At 42.4% G+C, this 26773-nt stretch overlaps 1 protein-coding gene across 1 annotated transcript; it reads right to left on the bottom strand.

The window, feature by feature from the left end:
• Positions 1-1211: 1211 nt before the first annotated feature.
• On the bottom strand, positions 1212-26599 carry pgap6 (post-glycosylphosphatidylinositol attachment to proteins 6). The gene is made up of 12 exons (XM_063010866.1): positions 26412-26599; positions 24807-25017; positions 23351-23475; positions 19932-20200; positions 18758-19047; positions 17493-17586; positions 17252-17369; positions 14819-14958; positions 13454-13632; positions 12177-12323; positions 7607-7723; positions 1212-4482 (listed from the first exon to the last, which is right to left on the bottom strand). Exons 1-12 carry the CDS (start codon positions 26597-26599, stop codon positions 4189-4191), a joined length of 2172 nt encoding a protein of 723 aa, XP_062866936.1. The 3' UTR covers positions 1212-4188.
• Positions 26600-26773: the final 174 nt, after the last annotated feature.

Below are 26773 nucleotides of genomic sequence, written 5' to 3'. Positions count from 1 at the left end.
TATATAAACATAATTGGCTATGTTTAAGAGGGGTGGGGGAGGCTTAAGCCCTGTGATGGATTGGCGTCCTGTCAAGGGTATTCCTGCCTTCTGACCAGTATTCCCATACAGAGCAATCATTGGATGAAATAATTCCACTTGGTGTACTTAACAGCTCTGGTAGATGTATGTTAAAGGCATTTTGTAACGGGGTGGATGCAAAGTGCCTGTTTAGAGACGTGCATTTCTCTGTGACCTAGTTTGTCTGGCAAAGGAAGCACGGAGTCACAGTGTGAAACGTCATTCCCTTAATCATTCTTGCTGACAATGTCATTACACAAGATTCATCAGTTCACAAGTTTAATGTCAAACACAGTCATGGACAATTTAGTGTCACCAATTCACCTCACTTGGATGTCTTTGGACCGTGGGAGGAAACCGGAGCTCCCGGAGGAAACCCACACAGACACGGGGAGAACATGCAAACTCCACACAGAAAGGACCCGGACCGCTCCACCTGGAAATCGAACCCAGGACCTTCTTGCTGTGAGGCGACAGTGCTACCCACCGAGCCACTGTGCCGCCCACTTGTGTATTTAAGTGTATTTAAAAGTAAATGGCTGAAGGGAACCAATGCCAGGTAAATTAAGCCAGTACTTATGGATTAAACGACCTGTTAAGAATGAGGATGACCATAACTAATGCAATTACAACCTCTGCTGGCTGATTGATGGCGCCTGCACAGAGATGAGAAAAGAGTGCTCTTAGGGTGTGTCTCTCCGTACACAGTGCTGAGCTGCACTGCACTCATCAAAGTGTAGGTGATAAGATGCATACGGCATGCTGCCCACGTGTCAGAGGGGGAGAGGGTTAGCTTTGTTCTCCTCAATCAAAGCAGGGATTGGCATTGGTGGAGAAGAGGCATGACGCAATTGGACCAGCTAAAAGGGAAAAAAAAGGGGAGAAAAAGCATAAAAACTATTAAAGAAAAGAAAAAAATGTTTGCCCAGAAGAAATGGGCCCAGTTTGAGCAAATCCAAAAATATGAAGAAATTGTCCTGTACAAGGGCGACACTGTCCATGCAGGCTGATTGTCTACACTGTGTGCATCATGTGTTCCTGAAAACCCAAAGGTAACACCTAAAGGAAGGTTTTGGATTGATCAGGGTTGGTTGGAACCACTGACACAACTCGACACAGTACGACCACCAAAGAAAAATGATACCATTTAATTTCATTTAATCACATTGTTTACATTGTAGTTTTATTTTTCCATATTATACAATCGGTAGCCATTGGTTCATAATGAAAAGGTAAATTTTTCAAAGTGCAACACTCAAGTCCACCTTTAAATCTGAGATAAAGTGCTTAGCATTCCAGCGTTTCATTCAAGGCTATATAACATAACCCTAACCCAAAGAACAAATATCAAAACACTTGTGTACACCCTAATTAAAAAAAATATATATATACTGAAAAATCAAACACAAAAATACTGAACATCTAAGAAAATACAACGTAAAACATGATTCATTTATTCATTCTATCCTAGCGTTAATTCACTCAATAAAGGTGTCTGAGAGACGATGCTTATTTTGATTGACCATCTAGCCAATTTGCTGCAACTGCCACAATTGCACTCGCCTGTCTGACACTGGCTAGTGATAATTAATTTCTGTTTTTCTGGATTTCCCCCCTTTATCCCCCAAACTAGTCATTTCCAATTCACAACTCTAAATCTGCTGCCGGTTGCACAACCCCCGACCAAATTCAAACTGAGATTTTGTTTCTCCAAACAGAAGGTGAGACTCCATGGTGATCAAAAATGGTTACATCCCGCTAGCACACCAGTGCTGAGAATCTAAACTCCTTGGTTCGAAACTCGGTGTTGCCACCGGTCAGCTGGGCGCCATCTAGCGGGCATAAAAAAATTTGTCTGTTCTGCTAGGGCGGGATGACCGGACTATGTGGGTGGGGTCTTCTAACGCTGTGTAAGGACCCTGATCGACAGATAGAGAGGCGCCTGTGTAGAATGCATGGGTGAAAAAACGGTCAGAGGAGGCGTGAGCAGCAATATACCCACCTCGACTGCAATCAGTTGTCCTGCAGCAGCGGAAGACAAACTGACGACGCTAAATTGGGGAGAAAATGCATAAATAAAATAGAAAAAAGTGGTTACATCCCAATCCACAAAGTAAATGCTGCGTTAGAATACTTAGGTAACTTTTGTATAATCTACAATGTTTGACTAGGAAATAACCCAAGAAAAACAAAGTGTAAATATAAACAAGTGTTGATGCAGGGCAGTGATAGCTCAGTGGATAAGGTACTGGACTAGTAATCAAAAGGTTGCTGGTTCAAGCCCCACCACCGCCAAGTTGCCACTGTTGGGCCCCTGAGCAAGGCCCTTAACTCTCAATTGCTCAAAATGGTGTTCAGTCATAACTGTAAGTCGCTTTGGATAAAAGCATCTGATAAATGCTGAAAATGTAAATGATGCCTCAACCCACACTCAAAAGAAGTGTCCACATGGTCTTAAAAGTACTTCAGGAAAACATTGCCACTTAACATAGTCCGCCTCGGCATCAAGAAATGCAATCTGAAACTCCATTACACAAAGACAAAGTAATACATCGAGTTTTCTAAGCATGAGCTAATCATTGATGGACCAACAGACTCATGTGCTCGAATACCCATGTAACTTTCAAAAAATCTACAATGTTCGACTAGAAAATAACCGAAGAAAAACATCTAAAAAAAAACGTCAGGATGGTCTCCACAACCCTGTATTAGATGTGGGACGTCAAATGTTGATCATATGGTCAACACATGGTTGATCACATGGGCAACACTTTTGAGGTTACTGTAGTATTTTCTTCAGTTTTTTTCTGTTTTTTTAAACCACATTGACATCATTTTGAATACCTACTTCTCAGTTCGGTGTAATTTGAATACTACCACTGCCATCTTAAAATACTAATTCACTAAATAGTATGTGGTTTGGGATGCAGCATGAAAACTGACAGCTGAAAACAGGCAGAATTTCATGCACTTTTTGAATCTGTTAGACTTTGAGCCAACGGGGCCACCGCCATGTTGTTTTGACTTGTAACTGGGCGGAGCAACGTGTAGATACATAGTTCACGGTGCACCATCCGAGAATAAATATTACCCAAATTAAATAGAAATAATACTATAAAAACAAGAGTTAAAATCAGTGTATGTATGTGCTAACATATTTCATTGTAGTGTTTTAGTGTACAGTGGTCAGAAGCTTAGCTTGCTAACAAACCCCAAATGTATTTAATCTTTTTTTCTCCCTTTCTCAATTTTGGATAGATTCACTACACTACACCCTTGTGAACCTTCACAATGCGCCTTCGACATGTACACCGATCAGGCATAACATTATAACCACCTTCCTAATATTGTGTTGGTCCCCTTATGCTGCCAAAGCAGCCCTGACCCGTCGAGGCATGGAGTCTGACACCTTTCTATCAGTTCGTCTCTTGGTAAAGGCTCCCCAACGTGCATCAATGAGCCTTGGTCGCCCATGACCCTGTTGCTGGTTTTCCACTGTTCCTTCCTTGGACCACTTTTGATAGATACTGACCACTGCAGACCAGGAACCCCACAAGAGCTGCAGTTTTGGAGATGCTCTGACCCAGTCGTCTAGCCATCACAATATGGCCCTTGTCAGACTCACTCAAATCCTCACGCTCGCCCATTTTTCCTGCTTCTAACACATCAACTTTAAGTATAAAATGGTTACTTGCTGCCTTATAATATCCCACCCACTAACAGGTGCCGTGATGAAGAGATAATCAGTGTTATTCAGGTCACCTGTCAGTGCTCATAATGTTATGTCTGGTCGGTGTATAAAGCTGATTTTTTTTAAACAAACTAGTGACGAATTCCTGAATGAATGAAGTCCTGAAATATCCAAGTATGCCAAGTCGCTAAGTGTAAATTGCTCATTACCTGCAACAATGGATCATTTCTGGTTAAAATCTTCCAGTCTTAGCCTGACCATGACTGCTTTGCAAAGCACATTCCTGGTGGGACCGGAGCTTCAGAGAGGAACTCTGAATAGGGGTAGAAATTAATAGAAGGCTAAAAAACACTAACATTTTTTTTTTTTTTTTTGGTAACTGTAGTGTAATGGTCGTTACAAAATGCACACTGATATTCCTATAATGTTTAGTGTCTTTAAGAAACGATGTAGAGTTCTTCCTTTTGGTTTTGACACATTTTGTAGCCACAGAGTTTGTAAGGCCAGCCCCACGGTGGCATGTTCTTCTTGCGTGGCGGTAAAAGAAAAACGACGCTCGTGGCCACCATGACGTGCCATATGGAGTGCGTGTAGTAGTAGTTGCTGTCGGTCTGAGCGAAGGCATACACACACAGACCGATGAGCGCCGATACGATGCCTGGGATCAGGAAAAAGACCCAGCGCTTCCATGTTGGTGGGTAGCAGTGACGACGCTTTACTCCACGATACACCTGCAAAAATATTCATAATATATGACTTTTAATGTTAAACCATTAGCATAAACTGTTTTAGAAATGATAATAAATTGATTATCATTAAAATTACAAAACAACTTAATTGTACTTTGTAAATATAAACACATGTTGAATTTGATGCCGGCAACACTTCAGGAAAACATTGTCACAAACACAGTCCGCCTCAGCATCAAGAAACTCAAAAATATCAGTAATAATGCATCGATTCTATGCAGAAACGTCACTGAGTTCTCTAATGCCAAGTTCACACTACATCGTTGTGGTTTTCACACTACACGACTGATAGATCGTGTAGTGTGTAATCCCCTATCACCAGGATGGGTCGGTCTGGTCTCCCAAACTACGTTTTGTCACGAAAACAAACACGAGAAGTGACGAGGGGTTTAATGAAACCGTGTCCAAAAATGCACGTCAACAAGAAGCGAGCGATCAAAGTTTGTGCGTTGATGTGCAGTGTAAAAAGAAAGAGAAAAATAAACAAATCTGAGTGGATTTGGCAACACGACCAGCAGGGATCATCTGTTCTGTAGTGAGTTGGAGGTCAATAAATATTTTTTGCAATGCAGCGCACTGGTATTATGGTTTGGCGTGGACGATGGGGTTACAAATACTGTAAAACTTGAGTGTATGCCAATGTATTCTATATTATGTCCTTGTCCCACATCTTACATCTCCCCTGGGTTTCAAAACCCTGTATCTTGCGTTCTCATTGGCTGTAGTTCGACACCACACTCGCTGCCAGTCGGCCGACTGATTTAGATATTTAACATGCTGGATATCGCTCAGATTGAGTTTTTGAACAGTTCACACACAGCGATCGAGAGCCGAGTTTCGAACGCCGAGTTGCCTGCGAGCCGGCACATCTAGCGGTGACCAGGGCCAAAATCGTGTAGTGTGAACTAGGCATAAGCACGAGCTAATCATTGATGGACCAACAGACTTGTGCTTGGTCAGATATGTTCAGCTTATTTTAGGGGAAAAAGGAAAAGGTGCAAGAGCCAAGATCTGTAATGATATGGGGCTGCATCGTTACCATTGACATGGAGGCGTATATTGAGACTTTAGAGAGACACACGTTGTCAAGGTGATGTAGACAGAGTGTTTTTCCGGGAAGTAGACAGAGTGTGTGTGTTTGGCTGGCCTGCCTGCAGTCCAGATTTGTCTCCTATTGAAAATGTATGGTGCATCATGAAAAGGAGAATCAGACAACAGTGACCACGGACTGTTGAGCAGCTGAAATCTCATATTAAGCAAGAATGAGCAACAAATGTCCTCAGTTCCAGAACCATTAGAAAGTCTCATTAATAGGACAGATGATGTAACCTAGTAGTAAACACGCATCTGTCCCAACTTTTTTTGAGGGTGTTGCAGGCATGAAATTCTAAAATTGTTTATATTTACAAAGTACAGTGGTACCTCGGTATACGTCCTTAATCCGTTCCAGATCCTTGGACTTATACCAAACAGGACGTATACAAAACAAATTTTTACCATAAGAAATAAAGGGAAAATGATTAATCCGTTCCCATGAAAACAATCCTATTGTTATTGGCATATTATACGCTGATGGGGTTGTATAAAATAATTTATAAAACGGATAGTTCCGGTCCTAAAATCTGATTGGCTGAGCCGCGTTCGAAGCCGTTGTAAAATCCCCGATATACGCACACCTATGACCACCTCACATCATTCCATATTAATACGCCACTGAAAAGAAAAAGTACAAACTTGGTTGAACACTATTTTAAGTCGTGTACTATACATGGAAATGTCCAGATTAATATAAACAGTAATCCTAATCATTAAGCGGGTGTTTCGTCCAAGAAATAGTGTAATAGTTTGTGAATGGTATGTTCGCCCTCATGTTGCCTAGCAACACGGCACACCGTTAACGGGACTACAGTACCTGTAGTACAGTACCTGAAAATTCTCAGAGAATTATAGCGCGGGTTGTTTACTGAATGGTAGCAACTGGCGTAATGACGCTCGTGGCTTTGTCTCGCGTGAGGTAAACAAGGGTAGCGCGGTGTTGTGACTCATTTTGACCCATACAAGTTCTAGCACGCGAGTCGTATTCTAAATAAAGGTCGTACACCAAGCAAAATTTTTCGCGTCCAAACAGGACGTATACCAGGTTGGACTTATTCCAAAGCGGATGTATACCGAGGTCCCACTGTACAATTAATTTTGTCTCTTTTGTCAGTTAACTAAAGGTTCTTGTTTTTATTGCATTTTACAAACTGTAAAGATCAAATGTATGTGGACACCTAACCATGAGCTTGGGCATTTAAAACCCATTTCCATTATTATGATTTGTTTGTTTTATTAGGATTTTAACATCATGTTTCAAACACTTTGGTTACATTCATGACAGGATCGGTAGTTACTCATTACACAAGAATCATCAGTCCACAAGGTTATATCGAACACAGTCATGGACAATTTTAGTATCTCCAATTAGCCTCACTGCATGTCTTTGGACTGTGGGAGGAAACCAAAGCACCCAGAGGAAACCCACACAGACACGGGGACAACATGCAAACTCCACACAGAAAGGACCCGGACCGCCCCTCCTAGGGATCGAACCCAGGACCTTCTTGCTGTGAGGCGACAGTGCTACCCACTTAGCCACTGTGCCGCCCCATTGTTATGATGTTGCCATCCCTGTGTGGATATTTCTAGGCTCATTAACTTTCCAATTCATCCCAAAGGTGTTTAAAAGAATAATTGCTCTGTGAAGGCTACTGATGTTCTTCCACAGCCAACTACTCAAATTATGTCTTTCTAGAGGTTTGTGCACAGGGGTACACAGTCATGCTGGAGGAGGAAAATAGCCTTTCCTAAACTGTTATAAAGTTGGAATTTATTTTATACACCTGTTACCAACTGGTGTGGTAAATCAGTGGTAAAGATACTGGACTAGTAATCGAAAGGGCACTACTTTTGGGCCCTTGAGCAAGCCACATACCATCCAATCACATTGTACAATAAAAATATGATGTGTCTGAAACACTGCAACTTTTAAAGGGGGTGTCCATATACCTTTGGTGATATAGTATACAAATTTGTGTTTTATGTGCAAAATTGCAAGCGCTCTTACCCATGCGGTGATCATGATTGCTAAAGCGAACAGGACAGGACCTAGAAGGTTCCACAGGCCACGGCGGTCCAGCTGCATCGCCATAGCGATGAGGAGTGCCCCTCCGATAAAGAACACCTAATGGAGAAAGCAGATAAGCATAAGAAAATGTTCGTCTTTTGTTAGTCTTCTATCACAATGTCCTTTCTCCTTGATCATGACATATGTACCTGACCTTCATTCACTCCACTGGCTTCCTGTCTCTGCAAGGATAGAATATAAAATTTCTCTCCTTACATATCAGTGCATCTATGGAAATGCACCGCCCTACATGAAAGAACTTCTTACCCCTAAAATTCCATCGCGAACCCTCCGTTCTGCAAACTCAAATCTTCTCCACATTCCCAGAACTAAACTAAGTACCATGGGTGACCGGGCTTTCTGTTCTGCTGCTCCTCGTCTATGGAATGCCCTTCCCGACCATCTGAGGGCACGACAGACGATTGAGAATTTTAAAAAGTTTTTTTTTTTTTTAACCAGATTTTATTACTCTTAAATAACCGCTGATGTTACAATGTATGTTTCATTATGCTATGATGTTTATATTTGTTTTATATTTCTTGATGTTTTATATTACTCTTTTTCTGTAGCGCTCTGAGATTTGTTTTCAAATGTAAAGTGCATTATAAATAAAATGTATTATTATTTTTATTATATGTAAGTGGTCCAGCTGTACGCCCAACGGCAGGCAGAGGGCGCCGCCGTGTCAGGTGTGTGCGGACGGCTGGAACTACAACTCCCAGTCAGCCGAGCGCTAATCAGTCAACTGGTAACAGCTGAAGATCATTATGGATGGCTAAGGACTTCTGCCTTCACATGCATTTAAGCAGACGAGTGGACAGGATCACTGTTGCACCTTCAACAGAGAGAGCTATAGAGAAAAGAGCTAAGAGTAAACAAGGGATCTGTCTTCCAGAGCGGCTGTATTATATTGTTTATTATTTGCACCTGTAAACAATATAACGGGTCTTACACCATCATAGGAACATTATTAACATGTTTTATTTAGGCTGTTTAACATATATTATTTTCATTCTTTATAATAATAAATCAGAACCATATTTTAGGTAAAAGAACATGCATAAACAACATCATAACATTTTTTCTCAATAGTGAAAACAACATTTTCACATAATCCATCTTCACACCGTCATGCAGCCCCGGTTCTGGACTGCGTTGCTTAGGGGGGCAGTGAGAAAATTGGGGGAGGGTTGGGGCAATGCCCACCCCAGCGCCCCCATAGCGCCGGCCCTGCTTGTGTTACTTTAGTTTCGCCCTAAGCCGGATTCGAACCTAGGGCACCCACTGCGCTACTCAAACAGCGGAATATTTATAGTGGTGGTAAATTCGGTTAATTTTATGCACTCGGGTTAATCTGAGTCGCTCTTAATTCTCTTGGCACCTTACACTTCTCTTATCAGTGACAAGTTGACACTTTTTTTTAAGTGGAATCTTGACCATGCGGGAGAGGGGGGTGGACTCACCTACCAATCAGATGGGTATATTAATGGGTCAAGGGTTTAAAATTACCATGGGGGCTATAAGCAGTACAGTACTAAAGTAGCCTGTAAGCATTTGCATTTTAATAATAATATAACTATATTTTGTTATTTTGCTTACAAGAAAATATGCTGCATTACTAATCTATACCACTACTACTGATAATAATAATAATAATAATAATAATAATAATAATAATAGCATGTGCATAAAATCAGCCACATAACGAACACCAGTGTGTGTAATCGCTGTTTATTGGAATATTTAATTTATTACTTAGATTCATAGACTGGAGTGAAGTCGGTTCAGCCGAATCATCTGGGTCAGAGGTGTTTCTGGTGAGTCGGCTCACTCGCCTTGTGTTCTGAGCAGCAGCCAGTCAGAGGACTCGTAGGATCCGGGTTAATTTGAGATTTCGGACTCGTGATTCCTGATTCAGTACAAAGATTCGAATCATTAACCCGGGTGATTCAGGAACCGCCCAACTCTAGTATTGAACAGTCTAATCTGCAGCGTTTCTCTCCCATTGATAAAAATACGGAACAAAGCGCGTCCCGTATCAGTTCAATACGAAACGCGACATTTAGTTTCCAAATACGGAACGATTCCGTATTTTACGGGACGGTTGGCAACCCTAGCTCAGACTGTGAAGCAAATACAGTGGAACCTTGACTTACGAGTTTAATTCGTTCTGTGACCAAGCTCGTAACTCAATTTGCTCGTATATCAAATCAAATTTTCCCATTAAAATGAATTGAAACGCTATTAATCCGTTCCAGCCCCGCAAAAACCACACCGATTTTTTTGTTACGTGTTTATAAATAAGAAAAAATTACTTTATAAATAACAAATAATGTATAAAAAAATTATAATACATAATAAAAGAGAATGTAAAGAAATAAACTGGTTTTATTAAGTGTATTTACCAGACGAAGATGCTGGCGGAGGTGGAGATTGGCGGAGGAAGTTGGGGGAGTGTTTCATTTCGTGCTCTATCACTTAACTTACTCACTACACACTTAATGCTACAATATATTGCTAAATTTAACGTACACACTATGCTACACTTTATCGCTAAGCTTAATTGCGACTTTTTAAAAAAATATATATTTTTTTGACTTCACTTAATCTTATTCTTCACTGACTTTGGGCTTTTTCGTCACATTTTCCTCTCTTTCACTTGCTTGTACGGCTAGATAACCAGGTGAACTGAACTCAGCTGAGCTCGTAACTCAGATCTCGGCTCGTATCACAAAGCAAAAAATCGACCAAGTGACAGCTCGTATCTCGGAAAATTCGTAAATTGGGTCACTCGTAAATCAAGGTTCCACTGTATTCTAAAGGAATAAATACAGAACCTCCAACATCACACTTATGCAAAACTGCTGTTTTTATTTTAACTTTTACATTTAGCAGCATTTTTGGTTTCACTTACGTTCGAGCAATCAAACGCGATGGACCAATTAGACTTGATGCAGAGTTGAGATTTCCCGCTAAAGTCCTGACACGTTTTTAGATTATTAAACCCTGCTGGATTATGAAGAGGACGTCTGTGGCTAAACGGGAAACGATGTAGTTTGTTTTATTTCATAACACTAATGGATTAATCGGTGAGGATGTGAGATATCTCCAAGCCAGGACATGATAGGTTCTTTATCTCAGGTAAGCGTTGTTTTTTAGATGTGACAGTAGTAGATGATTTTTTAAAATGCTAAAAGTTTAAGTAGATCAGTGTTTTTTAATTTCTGAATGGCTGTTGCAGATGAGTTGTAGATCAGTGGCACATGTTAATGATGTCATCAAGATGCACCTTGTTACAGCAGTTGCCGAGTGACCTGGCAATAAACGATGCTCTGTTGGAACGTATCTTTGTGTGTTATTTGCTTTACACACAAACAATGGCCTTATTTACATTAAGTGTTATTTACATTAAGCGACAGTATCGGATCGGATTACACGTTTTTTCCCTCCGATATCCAATCCAGTGATTTGGGCCAATATCGGACCGATACAGAGTTTTTACACTACCACTTAAAAGTTTTGGAACGTTCCCAGTTTTACAGTGTTTTTGTTGATGTTTAAGCAGTTTAAATTTAATGAATAATCTGAAAACCTAGATCAAATAAGGATATAGGTAAAACAAAAACAAATAAATAAGTCGTTGATTAGCCATTAGCCACTGTTTTGCAGTGGAAGCAAATTAGGCTTTAAACGTTGATGCAAACCATTTTAAAAGGTGTCCCAAATTTTGTTGATTACCTCCATTACCTACAAACCCCCCTGTCTGATTTAAGTGTAATATCAGACCAGACTGCATTAGTACTCCCTCTGGGTCAGTACAAAACATAGCATATTGCTTATAATAATGAAAAACACAGTCTTTCTATAGAGACTGCAAAGAAAGCCAAGTGTCAATAAGTACAGTTTCCAGCCCAATCAAATGTCACTTGGAAACTTGGGGAAACCAGACAATAAGAGGTCGGGTAGACCGAAAGCCCTAACAGCACCAGAAGAAAAGTCTCTTAGAGTGAACAGCTATTGGTAGGAAACTTAAAGAACAACATCTTTAAGAACAGCTTTACACTGGTCAAGGTAAGCAAGTGTGAAGAGAGAACTACTGACCACTGAAAGAAAGGTATTATGGACCAAATGTAATATCAACTGTCAAATATGGTGGAGGATGGGCTCTCAGCTGGATCCACAGTCAGTGACTTGCTCGAGTGCTTGGGTCCTGAGCCGAAGAGACTGGCACAGCATTTTGCAGCACTATGTAATACACTCTGGTCTACATCTAGCTTTCCAGGGGTTCAAACTTACCAACAGGCTTTGTCAGAACTACAGCTTATACAAACGTGAGTCTCCAGACTTTAACTCCAATGAGCTGGTTTGGGACAAGCTGCCAATCAAAGCACATCTGTGGTTCCCAACTACTGTTGGGTTGGGAAGAACCTTCTGAACAATGACCTGATAAAAAAAATATATATATATTTCATAATTGTAATGGGGGGGGGGGGGGGGGGGGAATACTCACGTATTTCAGCAGATCCTTTAGTTTCGCCATACAGACAATAGTGACCCATACAGCAACCACAGAGCCCAGGAAGTCGCAAAACTGGAGGGTGTCGTAATCCATGATGCACAGTACTGTAACACCAGGCTGGTCACAGGCATGATAGAACTGGGTAAAGACATGCAAAAAAACACAACACTTTAGTACAGCAATAATGTTTTATGAGTCTATTAAGGGTACAACACATCATCTAAGCATGTCATTATCATAATTTATATTTTGGATAGACTGATTTCCCTGTGCACAGCTGGAAACCTTTGCCGTAGCCTACCACGCGGTCTCTCCAGCAGAGGTAAGGCAGCCGGCCACCCTCACACTCATTTAAAAAAAAAATCTATTGACCCATGAACATATGCCATGTACCTTAACAAGGTTCACAGGGGGTTTGGAGGAAAAACCGCCCCACAACATTACAGATCCTCCACCATACTTTACAGTGTACATCAGGTTCTTTTCAGTGCCGACACACTGTTTTAAGTGTGTTTTAAGGTGCCAGTAGCGTTTAGCAAACTTTAGGAGCCTACATTTGTGCTTTTGCCAGCGTGGAGGTGGTATTTGATTGTAGTTTTGGAGACTTGGTGACCTCAAGATGCTAATTTGTTTTCTGTAACTCTCCATCAGTGATTCTTGGTGATTTTTGCCTCTCTTACCATCCTCTTCCTTGTGAATTGATTTTTATAGATTTTTAAAGTATTCATTAAAGTAATTAATTATTATTAAAGTATTAATTAAAGTAATTAAAGTATGCAGACCCTTTATTCAATACAACTCTTCTTGGATATGTCTCTACAAGCTTTGTATATCTGGATTTGGGCTGTTTATTCCATTCTTCATGGCAGATTTTTGGCCTGCACCCTGAGTTAAACCCCATTGATGAACAACTTAATAAAAGAAATGGAACTGGTATAATCGGCTAGTCTAATAGGCCAGTTTAAGTTCATGTACTATCTTACGAAGGGGCACATACAAAGACATGATTTGGCTGTGTCTGAACGGATGGCTGAAGACTTGTGATGGATTGGTGCTCAGTCCAGGATGTTACAGTCTTGCGAATAGTGTTTCCTGGCTTAACTGGGCCCGCCACAACCCTGACCAGGAAGTGGTTAATTAAATTGAAAATAAAAGAACCACCACCACTTTTTGCAAATCTAACCTATTGTAAATGTAACATTGAAAGCATATACATATTATGTACAGATGACATGCATCTTCTAAAGGTCTAGCCTTGTCATACACACCGTAGAGAAGAACATGGTGAAAAGGTAGACGGCAGCTTCTGGGTGGTAGCCACGGTAAAGTGCTACGATGATAGGAGGGATGAAGAACAGGTTACTGAGCGTGAGGAGCAGGGCTGCAGTCAGCTGCCGGGAGAACGACTGAGCGCTTGAATTGTCCGAGCAGCTCCATCCCTGCCAACCTGTCGACAAACGAACCACAACCAGGCGTCATGCAAGCATTTTTAAATGACATACAGTGTAACTGCGGCCACACCCATTACTACCTAAGCATATGCAGTTTGATCAAATAAATGATGTGCTTCCAACTTTGAGGCAACAGTTTGTGAAAGGCCCTTTGCTGTTCTAATGGTAGTTTTGGAGACTTTGTGAACCCAAGGTGCAAATTTTTTTCTTTAACTCTTCAACAGTGATCCTTGGGGATTTATTGCTGCTATTTTTTTATATGTTGTTTATGCATTTTCTCCCCTTTTTCTCCCTTTTAGTGCATCCAATTCCCCAATTGCGTCATGCTTCCTCTCCACCAATGCGATCCCCGCTTTAATTGAGGAGAACGAAGCTAACCCACGCCCCCTCCGACATGTGGACAGCAGCCGTATGCATTTTGTCACCTACACTTTGACGAGTGCATATGCGGATCAGCACTCTGTGTGAAAACAGAGATTACAGCTGCCTGGATTTATTGGCACGATCGTGGGTTCTTTCAGCAGTGAAATAGCTGAAGAACAAGAAACAGAACTATGGCCCTACCTTTATACTGCTCTAGTCACATCAGATTGGGTGTTGGACCTTGGAATCTCCATTCTGTGCTAACTGTTGTTTCTTATCTGCTTATAACATTTTACAACAGCTTAACGACAGACATGTTGCTTAACCTTGTACTTTAGACACATCTCAAGCAGCCACATTAGGATTTAACAACTATAATGATTTAATGCACAAGAAGCAAACTATACTAAAAAAAAAACATAATATCTAATTTTTCCATAACATAGACAAAGCCAGAAGGCTTTCCACAGAATTTTTGAGTGTGTCTGTGGGAATCCCTCATTTTGGTAAAAGAGAGGTCAGGCACTCATGCAGTAATACAATTTCAATTCCAATTTAGCCCAGCAGTATTCAGTGTGGTAGGGATCAAGGTTCTGTGCCACCAGTGTTCTTCTACATCAAACTTGTCACAATCATACTGTAACAAGAAAGGGTCTTCCTTAAACTGTTGCCCCAGCATTAAAAGTTTACACTTTATTTTGTCCAATTGATTGTATACACCTGACAGTGTGGTGAAAACACCTAAACTCAATGATAATGAAGGGTGTCTACATACTTTTGGCCATATAACCATACAAATAAAGTGTGTGTGTTTCATACCTGCTTTGCATACACATGCAGAATAGAGGTAGGCGTGTGTACGCAGAAGCCTGCACTCTCCATACGGTCCACAGTCATCAATACACGCGCTCACACTCGCCGACACACTGACCATGGCAGAGGCGTTACTGCAGCCAGTGCTGGAAATGCCACAAACAACATGATTTCAAAGAGCAGTGTGTGCCAGGTGTGAAAAAGTAATTGCCCCCTTTCAGATATGTTCTGTAATCACAGTGACTGTGTTTTCTTTGTTTATTAGAAATCTTTCAGTCCAAAGGCAACTAGTGGGGAAAAGCATTTATTCATTATCTGTTTTACCACCACTTTATCCTATTTAGAGTCACTGTGGGTACAATTCACTGGGCGAAAGGTAAGAAACACCTCAGACAGGTCAACCAGTTCATCACACATTTACACCCAGGCCAATATAGCCTGACTGCATGTCTTTGAATTGTGGGAGAAACCAGAGCTCCTAGAGAAAATCCATAAAGACATAGGGAGAACATGCAAACTCCACACAGAAAGGACCCGGACCGCTTCACCTATTTGCTATGAGGCGGCAGTGCTACCCACCAAGCAACTGTGCCGCTTACTCTGTGAAACATCATTAATCTAAGGATGTCCATATCATCCCTGCGACACCATTCACACCAATGACTTCAGCCAAACACTTTCTATAACATGATATTACCCAACAAACATAAGTAGAGCTCAGAATAATGAAGGCTGTGTCTCAAATCGCAAGCTACTGGACTGAATAATATGCCTAATTTGTGCACTTTGACTAGTATAGTTCCACACAATGTATCACACCGGATACAATTTGGAACACAGCCATGGAATCACTAATAATCAATGTCCTAATGAGTCCAAATCAGTGATTAAATCAAGTCTCGCAGGTGAAAACAATTATTTTAGATTTGATATGTTGTGCCGCACTGAATGCTAGGATTGCCTTCACCGCTAAGGAAGCTCCCTCATTATTCAGTCAGACTAATGCTTACAATTAAGGCACTTCATTAGGCAGCCTTTCTAGGTACCTAAAATTTAGGATGACGCAAAATGCTGTCTACAAATGGCCCAAGGCTAACTGTGTTAGCTTAGTAAGTGAGAACTGCGGTGACGTAATCACCGTAATCGCTGTCTAAGTAGTGCCTCTAAATAACCAGCTTGTCAGTTTAATGTGTTCTTAGAATCCTCTCTAATTAGGCACATGCATGTGCGTGTAGATCTGTGTTGGCTGTCCGAAAATGATGTGGAGATTTTGCATCATGTCCCAGTATAAATGTAGGCTGCATGTACTGACTGCATCGCTATGCTTTGATTTAGCATGTCTGGTTAGTGCTTATAATGAACTATCCACTACCAACATTGGGTAAAATCTTGACAACATGCCAAGCGCTGAACTGGTTCTGCAGGTAGTTTTTCATTTTTATCAACCAAGCTTTATCCCGGACATTCAACCCTCAGCCCTCCCTCAGACACAGCCAACCATGTCTGTGTAGATGCCCAGGCAGGCAAGTGGTGGGCTAGCATAACAGACTGCTGCGCCATCCAAGCACACACTATGGTCTGCTTATTAATTGATAAAGGCATGTGTGACTTTATGTGCGTTGATATGAAACTTGCACTTCATAGCCAATTTTTTATGGACTCTCCCCAGATGCCAACACCTGTTGAGAATGGTAGGGACAGTTGTAGCCTAGCAGGTAAAGTACTGGACTAGTAATCCACAGGTTGCCGGTTCAAGCCCCATCACCGCCAGGTTGCCACTGTTGGGCACTTGAGCAAAGCCCCTAACAATATACTGTCACAGTACTGTAAGTCACTTTGGATAAGAGCGTCTGCTAAATGCCAAAAATTAAAATGTAAATATGGTTTGAGTGATAATAAAAACACGTAGATTGAAATCGAAAGCGTTTGAAGAATGCCACCAATCCAGTTGTGGGCAGCCGATTTACGTAAAAGACGACGTGTAAGCCGCTCAGGTGGCGCAGTGGTAAAAAGACACCTGCCTTACCAGTTCGAGGCGGAGTGGCTGTATGAGCATCGATTGGCCGGTTGCTCAGTTGGGGGGGGCAGGACAAAGAACCGGATGTGGGTCTCTCTCTGTCAGAATGCGATTACGACCTCTGCCGGCTTATTAGAGGTGCCTGCACAGAGATGAGGAAGAGTGCCCTTAGGGTGTGTCTCTCCGCATGCAACGCTAGGTGGCCCCACACTCATCAATGTGTGGGTGGCAAAAATGCATCCGGCTGCTGCCCATGTTTCGGAGGGGATTTGGGTTGGCTTCGATCTCCTCGGTCAGGCCAGGGTTCGGCATAGACAGAGAGGAAGCACGATGCAAATTGAACGATTGGATGCGCTATAGGGGGACAAAAAAAAGGGGGGGGGACGTGTATTCGTGTGGGTGGGCGTTTACTTGGTACTTACGAAGTGTTGCAGATGGTTTGGAGTGTGAGGTACCAAGTCTCACCATCCGGGAAGGGAATCCTCAACAATGCCTTGGTTTCATTGTTGCTCACTTCTAGTGAGTATCCTTTCATAAAAGCTACACACACACACACACACACACGGTAAGTGGTGTATTGCCCTGCAACGTGTCACTGTGTTAAAAGGTAAAATGGTACCACAACCCAAATCTTTTACATATAGACGTGTATAGATAACACACCTGCATCACATGACTGGCTGGTGTTGAGTTGAAGAGAAGGAGCAGAAGGTGTCAGACACGCCCTCACTCTGTCAAATGCACCAGTCAGAGAAGTCTATAAGAAAAAGAGAAGTTTCAATAAACTCCCATTTGTTACATAAAAACAATGAACAACAGGACTGTTTTATTTGGCTCAAATAATTTAACCTACCCAGAGTTGGCATTGCTACTTGGTATACTATGCGAGAACGTGGCGACTGGCACACTACCCCACTGACGTGGAGTTGGCGGGTCGAACAGCCTGCGCTCTTGTATTCGGTCAAGTGACAATTAGTGAGGTCATGCACTGATATTGGACTAAAAAACCTGGCTCGCAACTGATATTTGAAGTCATCCCATGGCTCTATGCAGGCCACTGTCATTTTTTACACCTTTAAACGTCAAATCATGAAACATGAAGGAGCTGTACCCAAATTGTTTCCACAAAGTTGGAGAAATGTATTATTTTATATAACTGTAATTGAAAGGCTGAAATACCTGGACTAAACAATTATACAGAGTGTCCATATACATTTAGTGCATATAGTGCAGGTCATTCTTTTATGTTGTTCTCATCACTACAGTGTACCATTGGGGCCAATTCCCACCAGACGCGTTTATGCCACGTATTAAGACTTTTATTGCTTGGTATATAAGCTTGGTGCGTTTCACTGTCGGCTCACATCAAGAAGGTCCTGGGTTTGATTTCCAGGTGGAGCGGTCTGGGTCCTTACTGTGTGGAGTATGCATGTTCTCCCCGCGTCTATGCTGGTTTCCTACAGGGCCTCCGGTTTCCTCCCACGGTCCAAAAATATGCAAGTGAGGTGAACTGGAGATACAAAATTGTCCATGACTGTGATGGACATTACAGACTTGAACTAATACATTTGTGTATCAAGTAACTTCCTGTTCTGTCATGAATGCAACCAAAGTGTGTAAAACATGATATTAAAAATACCAATATTTTTAAACCACGCCCACTTTTCAAGACACAAGCTGCATTGTGTACAATTGTGTACAAGTCACAATGCATTTCTATTATGCCTCATTATTGTTTTTTTCCAAATCTGGTGAATATGTATTTACTATTTTTCACTCTCCTCAGTGATGGGTTCTTGTGTCATGAGGGTAGGATTCGTTAATGTATTGCATTGCATTTTTTGGGAGTCGTTTGATGCCAAGAACATCCAGATGAATGCTGCCTGATAGACATTTTTAACCAATGCAGGTAAAGCTTATTCACTCACCGTGTTAAGATCGAGCTGGACCGTCAGTGTCCCTCCACTGTATGCATCCTCCAGGTCCAGGCCAAGCATGGTCGGGAGCATGGAGACCACATTCACGCTGCCATTGGGCACTGCGAAGCGCACCGAAAATACATCTTGGTCCTCTCGTACCACAGCTAAGTTCTGCATGCAGCTGTTCGAAACTGGTACTCTGGCTGGGGGGGTTTCTGCAGAAGTGGTGTTCGGAGACGTGTCACCCAGGGGAAAAGAAGCGTTCGAATCTGGCGGGGCACTGGAGGGTTTACAGCCTGCTGTTGGGAAGAATCATAGAGACATCACAGAGAAGAGAGAAAGATGGTTGTCAGGAGGCAGATTAAGGAGGGTATAAAGTGAATTAAAAACTAGCTGCAATTTGTCTGCAAACATGACGATTCCTTCGGCTGCTCCTGTCAGGGTCCGTCCACGTTCGATTCGGAACAGCTTTTGGGCTGGATGACCTTCCCAATGCAGCCCTCGTATTTCATTTGGGCTTTGAGCCAACACTAAAGGTGCACTAATATGCCCCCCACCCCGATGGCTAGGTTAAAGTTATGCCCTGCACCTTCTGTACTGCTAGGCCCAACCAAAGATTCGAACCCCCAGAACAGGCAGTGTGAAGCCTCCCATCATGCCACACAAACTTAAATGAAGAATCAATGCCTTTAAGTGGCCATAATGTCCAATAAGGACAACAAGTGCATTTGGGGTGCCCTGAGAGGTTACTGTCCCAAGTAAAATGAAGCTGATTGGCTTTTGCATTCTGGCAACCTTTGTTGGTTGACCGTCACCCAAGCTCACGCCTCAGCCAACACGTAGGGAGATGCCACAGCGTCTTCCAAGACTTTACACTGGTGGACCATGCTATGCTTTTGTGCCAGTGAGATACCAAATTAGACCTCTATGCCACCCCTCTATCTATTTCCTCGGCTGCTCCCGTCAGGGGTCGCCGGCGGTCGCCAGGCCACTTGATAACACAACCAAGAGTTTGAAATCCCAGTTGTGGCGAGTTTGCGCATTGAAGTGCTGTGTAACCCAAGCTGTAGTTTCGCACATCTAACCTGAAGGGTTTTAAAACCTGGCTGAGTGCACACACACACACACACACACTCATGATGCTTCTGTAAAAATATATTAAGAAGTAATTACGCAGACAAACCTGTATGATTGGCGGAGATGCTAAACGTTGTCGTCACATTTGGCTGGCTGTTTTCCACAGTAACTCGTACCCAGGAGTTCCATGGTGGATTTGAGACAGAAGCGGAACACGGTTCGTTCCCTGAACAGTTCACGGTAGTAACTGAGCTCTGGACTAGGGAGGCTGAACCTAAAGCAATGGACAATCCACAATCCCGTGATGGCACAGACTCCACTGAACAGGAATGGATAAAGACTTCTAAATTGGAGGAGAACTCAGGAACAAAGACCCTATCAGAGAGGAGAGAGCCATAACATTATCAGCCATAATCAGTGGGTAACATTAAACCCACCTCCTGGTTTCTACATTCACAGTCCATTTTATCAGCTTTACTTATCATAAAGAAGCACTTTGTAGTTCTACAATTACTGACTGCAGTCCATCTATTCCTCTACATACTTTTTAGCCTGCTTTCACCCTGTTCTTCAATGGTCAGGACCCCCACAGGACCACCACAGAGCAGGTATTATTTGGGTGATGGATCATTCGCAGCACTGCAGTGACACTGACATGGTGGTGGTGTGTTAGTGTGTGTTGTGCTGGTATGAGTGGATCAGACACAGCAGCGCTTATGGAGTTTTTAAACACCTCACTGTCCCTGTTGGACTGAGAGTAGTCCACCAACCAAAAATATATCCAGCCAACAGTGCCCCATGGGCAGCGTCCTGTGACCACTGATGAAGGTCTAGAAGATGACCAACTCAAACAGCAGCAATAGATGAGCGATCGTCTCTGACTTTACATCTACAAGGTGGACCAACTAGGTAGGAGTGTCTAATAGAGTGGACAGTGAGTGGACACTATTTAAAAACTCCAGCAGCACTGCTGTGTCTGATCCACTCATACCAGCACAACACACACTAACACACCACCACCATGTCAGTGTCACTGCAGTGCTGAGAATGATCCACCACCCAAATAATACCTACTCTGTGGTGGTCCAGACCTGTCCTGAGTCTGGATTTGAACCGGCAATCTTATGACTGATAGCCCAAAGCTCTACCCACTAGGCCACCAGTGTCCCTACTGGTACTTTAAAATGCACCATAAAGCCAAAAACTTTTGGACACCCATCCTAATTATTCAGATAAACTGTTTCAGCTACATTCATCGCTAACAAGCGACAGAAGTGCTCTTGTGCTTTCGATTACTGTATTAAACCCCAGACTGACAGACGTTTCACTGTGTGATGAAAATGCAAAGGTGTGGTAGAGATGTTAATCTACTAGTATTTTCATGTAGCAAGGCCAAAAGTATGTGGACACCAGATCATAAGCGTATATACCTCCTACCACCTTGTGGGTATAGGACCATCCATTCTTTTTGGAAGTTGCTTTTGTCTCTTTAAAAGATCTTGCAGTGTGACTGGGCGAATGTGTGTCTATTTGGTCAAAAGTTTGGACACTTAGAATGGACATACAGGTCTGACTGGAAATCATTATTCCAATTCAGCCCAAATATGCTCATTAGGATTGAGGTCAGGGCTTTGGACAGGCGAGGCTTTGGACAGGCGACTGGAGTGCCTTGCTTCACGCACAAGGCACAAGAACATATATACAGTGTATCACAAAAGTGAGTACACCCCTCACATTTCTGCAAATATTTCATTATATCTTTTCATGGGACAACACTATAGACATGAAACTTGGATATAACTTAGAGTAGTCAGTGTACAACTTGTATAGCAGTGTAGATTTACTGTCTTCTGAAAATAACTCAACACACAGCCATTAATGTCTAAATAGCTGGCAACATAAGTGAGTACACCCCACAGTGAACATGTCCAAATTGTGCCCAAATGTGTCGTTGTCCCTCCCTGGTGTCATGTGTCAAGGTCCCAGGTGTAAATGGGGAGCAGGGCTGTTAAATTTGGTGTTTTGGGTACAATTCTCTCATACTGGCCACTGGATATTCAACATGGCACCTCATGGCAAAGAACTCTCTGAGGATGTGAGAAATAGAATTGTTGCTCTCCACAAAGATGGCCTGGGCTATAAGAAGATTGCTAACACCCTGAAACTGAGCTACAGCATGGTGGCCAAGGTCATACAGCGGTTTTCCAGGACAGGTTCCACTCGGAACAGGCTTCGCCAGGGTCGACCAAAGAAGTTGAGTCCACGTGTTCGGCATCATATCCAGAGGTTGGCTTTAAAAAATAGACACATGAGTGCTGCCAGCATTGCTGCAGAGGTTGAAGACGTGGGAGGTCAGCCTGTCAGTGCTCAGACCATACGCCGCACACTGCATCAACTCGGTCTGCATGGTCGTCATCCCAGAAGGAAGCTGACGCACAAGAAAGCCCGCAAACAGTTTGCTGAAGACAAGCAGTCCAAGAACATGGTTTACTGGAATGCCCTGTGGTCTGACGAGACCAAGATAAACTTGTTTGGCTCAGATGGTGTCCAGCATGTGTGGCGGCGCCCTGGTGAGAAGTACCAAGACAACTGTATCTTGCCTACAGTCAAGCATGGTGGTGGTAGCATCATGGTCTTGGGCTGCATGAGTGTTGCTGGCACTGGGGAGCTGCAGTTCATTGAGGGAAACATGAATTCCAACATGTACTGTGACATTCTGAAACAGAGCATGATCCTCTCCCTTCGAAAACTGGGCCTCATGGCAATTTTCCAACAGGATAATGACCCCAAACACAACCTCCAAGATGACAACTGCCTTGCTGAGGAAGCTGAAGGTAAAGGTGATGGACTAAACCCAATTGAGCACCTGTGGTACATCCTCAAGTGGAAGGTGGAGGAGTTCAAGGTGTCTAACATCCACCAGCTCCGTGATGTCATCATGGAGGAGTGGAAGAGGATTCCAGTAGCAACCTGTGCAGCTCTGGTGAATTCCATGCCCAGGAGGGTTAAGGCAGTGCTGGATAATAATGGTGGTCACACAAAATATTGACCCTTTGGGCACAATTTGGACATGTTCACTGTGGGGTGTACTCACTTATGTTGCAGCTATTTAGACATTAATGGCTGTGTGTTGAGTTATTTTCAGAAGACAGTAAATCTACACTGCTATACAAGTTGTACACTGACTACTCTAAGTTATATCCAAGTTTCATGTCTATAGTGTTGTCCAATGAAAAGATATAATGAAATATTTGCAGAAATGTGAGGGGTGTACTCACTTTTGTGATACACTGTATGTTGGAAAGGGACCTACCCCAAACTCTTGCCATAATAGCTAATGTGTGTATTTGTCAATACTAGAATTATTTCATACACCAGTTACAAAAACTGTCCTTTAACAGATGGATTGTTGTCAGAAACTAAACCTAGAGTAACCTCGTAATTGTCCTAGAACGTCAAGGTGTTCTTTTTATTAGCAAATTTTACAGGCATTCAATGTCAATGGTGCAAACACACTGAACGTACTTGAAATGAGCCAGTTTCTGAGTCAGTGTTTGAGTTTGTGGAATGTTGTCCTGCAAGACCGGGATGTCAACAGCTCTCCTCACGTACATCTGAGGCTGGAACAAATATGAGCAGGAAGGCAACCCCTGTAACACACACACACACACACACACACACATCATTTGTTTAAGAAGTTTCCAAAGTGCAGCATTCTATCACACTAGCTTTCCTCTCTACAGGCAACTTTTAGATTGTTCATTTCCTTTGCACATCTTTGACGCATAATGATCTTCTGGCCTGGTCTGGCCCTCTACAAACATAGTTGGTTGTATGGGGATGCTGGATAGTGGAATCCGCCACTGGCTGGTAAAAAGAAGAACCTGGGGCCCTGCTTGGCCAGTATGGATGTCATGCTTGGGGCTGAGGTTGACAATGCAACAAGGGATTGGACACGTCTAAATGAACTTTTACCGAAACGCAACATGACATCATTATACTGTCAGACATGTGCAAGGGAAATCCAGACAATCCAAAACTGTATAGACACAATAGATCGCATATACCGGCTTGTTTGGAAGCTGGGGTCAGAGTGCAGGGTCAGCCTTTGTACAGCACCCCTGTAGCAGAGAGGTTAAGGGCTTTGCTCAAGGGCCCAACAGTGGCAGCATGGCAGAGCCGATTCAAACTCTCAACTTTTCAATTGATAGCCCAAAGCGCTACCCAGTAGGCTACCACTGTCCCATATAGAGGATGTATACATAGAATGTATACATATATGAAAGCTGGTATCTTACAAGGATCTTCGACTGCGTTCCAATTCACATCATATTGTATTAGATACTTACCAACATGATTATTAATGTTGTTCTGGTTTTCAATACTATTTAGTGTGTAGTTTTAAACATGATTTTCCAGTAATGTAGGGGAAGTAAATTCTGCCCACAAACACAACAGCATTTTGAAATTTCCCAATCTGGATATACCCAAGAACTGGGTGCAATCAAACACTCTCTACCATAAGCTTGATACCATCACTGAGGCTGGCACATGACTTCTCTCACATCAATAAAGCCCGTGGCCAAATCAATGCCAACCAGTGTCCGAATGTTTACAAAGAGCTCTGACACAGACAGTGGGTCCTACGTCCAATGTTTTTTCTCCACAATTTTTGCGCACCCTCAAACACAGCCAACAGTGTCTGCAGAGCATCCAAACACAACCTGGGTCTCGCGATAATGGGCTAGCATATTAGACTGGAAGCCAAAAAAGTCCATATGGACGCAGCATCACAGGTAAAAATGATCTGATGTCCAAAAAAACACAAAAGGTTAAAGGCGTTGCAAAGTGATTGTCTGGTGTCCACATACTTTTGGCCATATTGTATCTTTTTTATTTGTCAATTTGATCACCATACCGTAAAATTCTTCCCTGTATTAACAACTGAAAGACACAAGGGGCAAAGTTTTTTCCGCCTTACCTGTTGCTCGATCTTCCCATCATCTTTAGGCAGATGAGCCACAAGGAACCAATCCCCGGCTTCAGGGCGCGTTACATTGAACAGTATGACGTTGCTGGACTGTCCATTTGGGACATTCAGAGTCAGGTTATAGGCAGGAGAAAAGGCTGTGAAGTTTGGGAAGGTTGTGAGGATGGGGTTGATGACTGGTGGTGCGCCGGCCCGAAAGTGTCTGTTGGATTAAAATCATTATTATATAATAACACCATTAAAAGTAAACAGTGCTGTTTCCCCTGCCCCCACAGTAATGATTATAAATACATATCATCTCGTGATACACTATATGGACCTTAGGTGTTCAAGCCACTGCTAACAAACAGCTAATGTGTATTCACATTTACAGCATTAAGCAGATGCTTCTATTCAAAGTGACTTGCAATTTTCACCAAATACAATCAAAGCAATTGAGGGTTAAGTAGGGATGTCGATCGGGGCCGATCAAGGCATTTCTTAACTGACCGGTATCGATTTTACTAAGGCCAATCCTAAGCCCGATCCTTTGTTTTACGTCGGCATGTCCGCTGTGTGGCAACACTTTAAATTGGAAAGTGAAACAAGTCCAACAGCGAAGTGTAATGTCTGCAACGAGGCGGTAGGAGCAGAGCTGCGTTCATTACTGTAGAATTTTACTGTTTATATGGTGTGTGAGTCAAGGATCACTCCGGTTTACAAAACAACATAGTGATGCACTTGCTTAATAAAGAAATAAATACACGGAAGCCCCAAAGGGTCAAAACACACTCACTTCGCGTAGAAACGTCCATCAAACCATTGTCACAATACAACCACAGAAAAGTTTGTTACAGTTACAACATGCATACAAGTACGGTGGTTTATAAGAAACAAACCAGATATCATTTAACCAAACGATCTACCAATTTGATACGGCACCTAAAAAATAAACACTCATACAGCGAGTTTATTATTATATGATGAGAAGAGGAACCAGCTGTCCGCTAACATGGCAGAGATGCTGATTTTCCTTAAAAAGAACCTTCACTTCATTTTGAGTGTTCTAGTTTTACTACTACAATGCTGCACTAAGTTTATTTACTTTTATTTTGTAAAAATAAAAGAACATTTAAGCAATAGCTTGGATGCAGGCAATTTTTTTTCCTACAGCACTGCAGAGCTATTCAGCTGTTAAACATATACATTGGATTAATTTGAATAACTGTAATGTACTTGAAGTGTGCACTGTGTGAACAGTATTATCTAGTTCTTATCTAGACAATATCTAGAAATACAAGTATCGGTTTGAGACTCGGTATCGGATCGGGATCAAAATTTATGATTGGGATCGGGAACAAAAAAACGTGATCGGGACATCCCTAGTTTGGGGAAGGCCATATTCTGTTTCAGCAAGCTCCAAAAAGACACGGCTTGACAAAACTGCTGTGGAGGAATTCCAGTGGCTTGAACCCAAATGAACACCTCTATTGAGAGCCAGGCCTTCTCATCCAACATCGGTACCTCTCAAATGTTCTTGTGGGTCCCAACAAGCTTGTGGTCAGATGTCCACATACTTTTGACCTTATCGCTTCACAAATCACGACTGCTACTCACACTGTGATGTTCTGGTTGCCGCAGCTGAATCCGGAGCTGCGCATTACAGTAAGCGACCAGCGCACCAGCTCCGCCCCCTCCGGAACCTGGAAGTGGTAGAGGCGCCCATTTCCAAACCAGCTGTATTTGGACAGACGCTGTGGCATGTTCGAGTAGAACCCATTGACGTACGTGACATCTGTGGACATAATGGGATAACAGCATATTTATAAACAACAAAAAACCTCACTTATATTATTACAATACATTTCATCGACTATATGGTCTAAAGTATGTGGCATTATGTGAAGTCATTGTTACAGCTGTCCACTACTCAGCAGTAAAAAAAAAAAAAAAAACACTGACCAACACTATTATTTGGT

The sequence above is a fragment of the Trichomycterus rosablanca genome, chromosome 15 (genome assembly GCF_030014385.1).
Source record: "Trichomycterus rosablanca isolate fTriRos1 chromosome 15, fTriRos1.hap1, whole genome shotgun sequence".
NCBI classification, from domain to species: Eukaryota; Metazoa; Chordata; class Actinopteri; order Siluriformes; family Trichomycteridae; genus Trichomycterus; species Trichomycterus rosablanca.
Note: the sequence above shows the minus strand (reverse complement) of the source record. Positions and strands in the feature narration are given on the sequence as shown.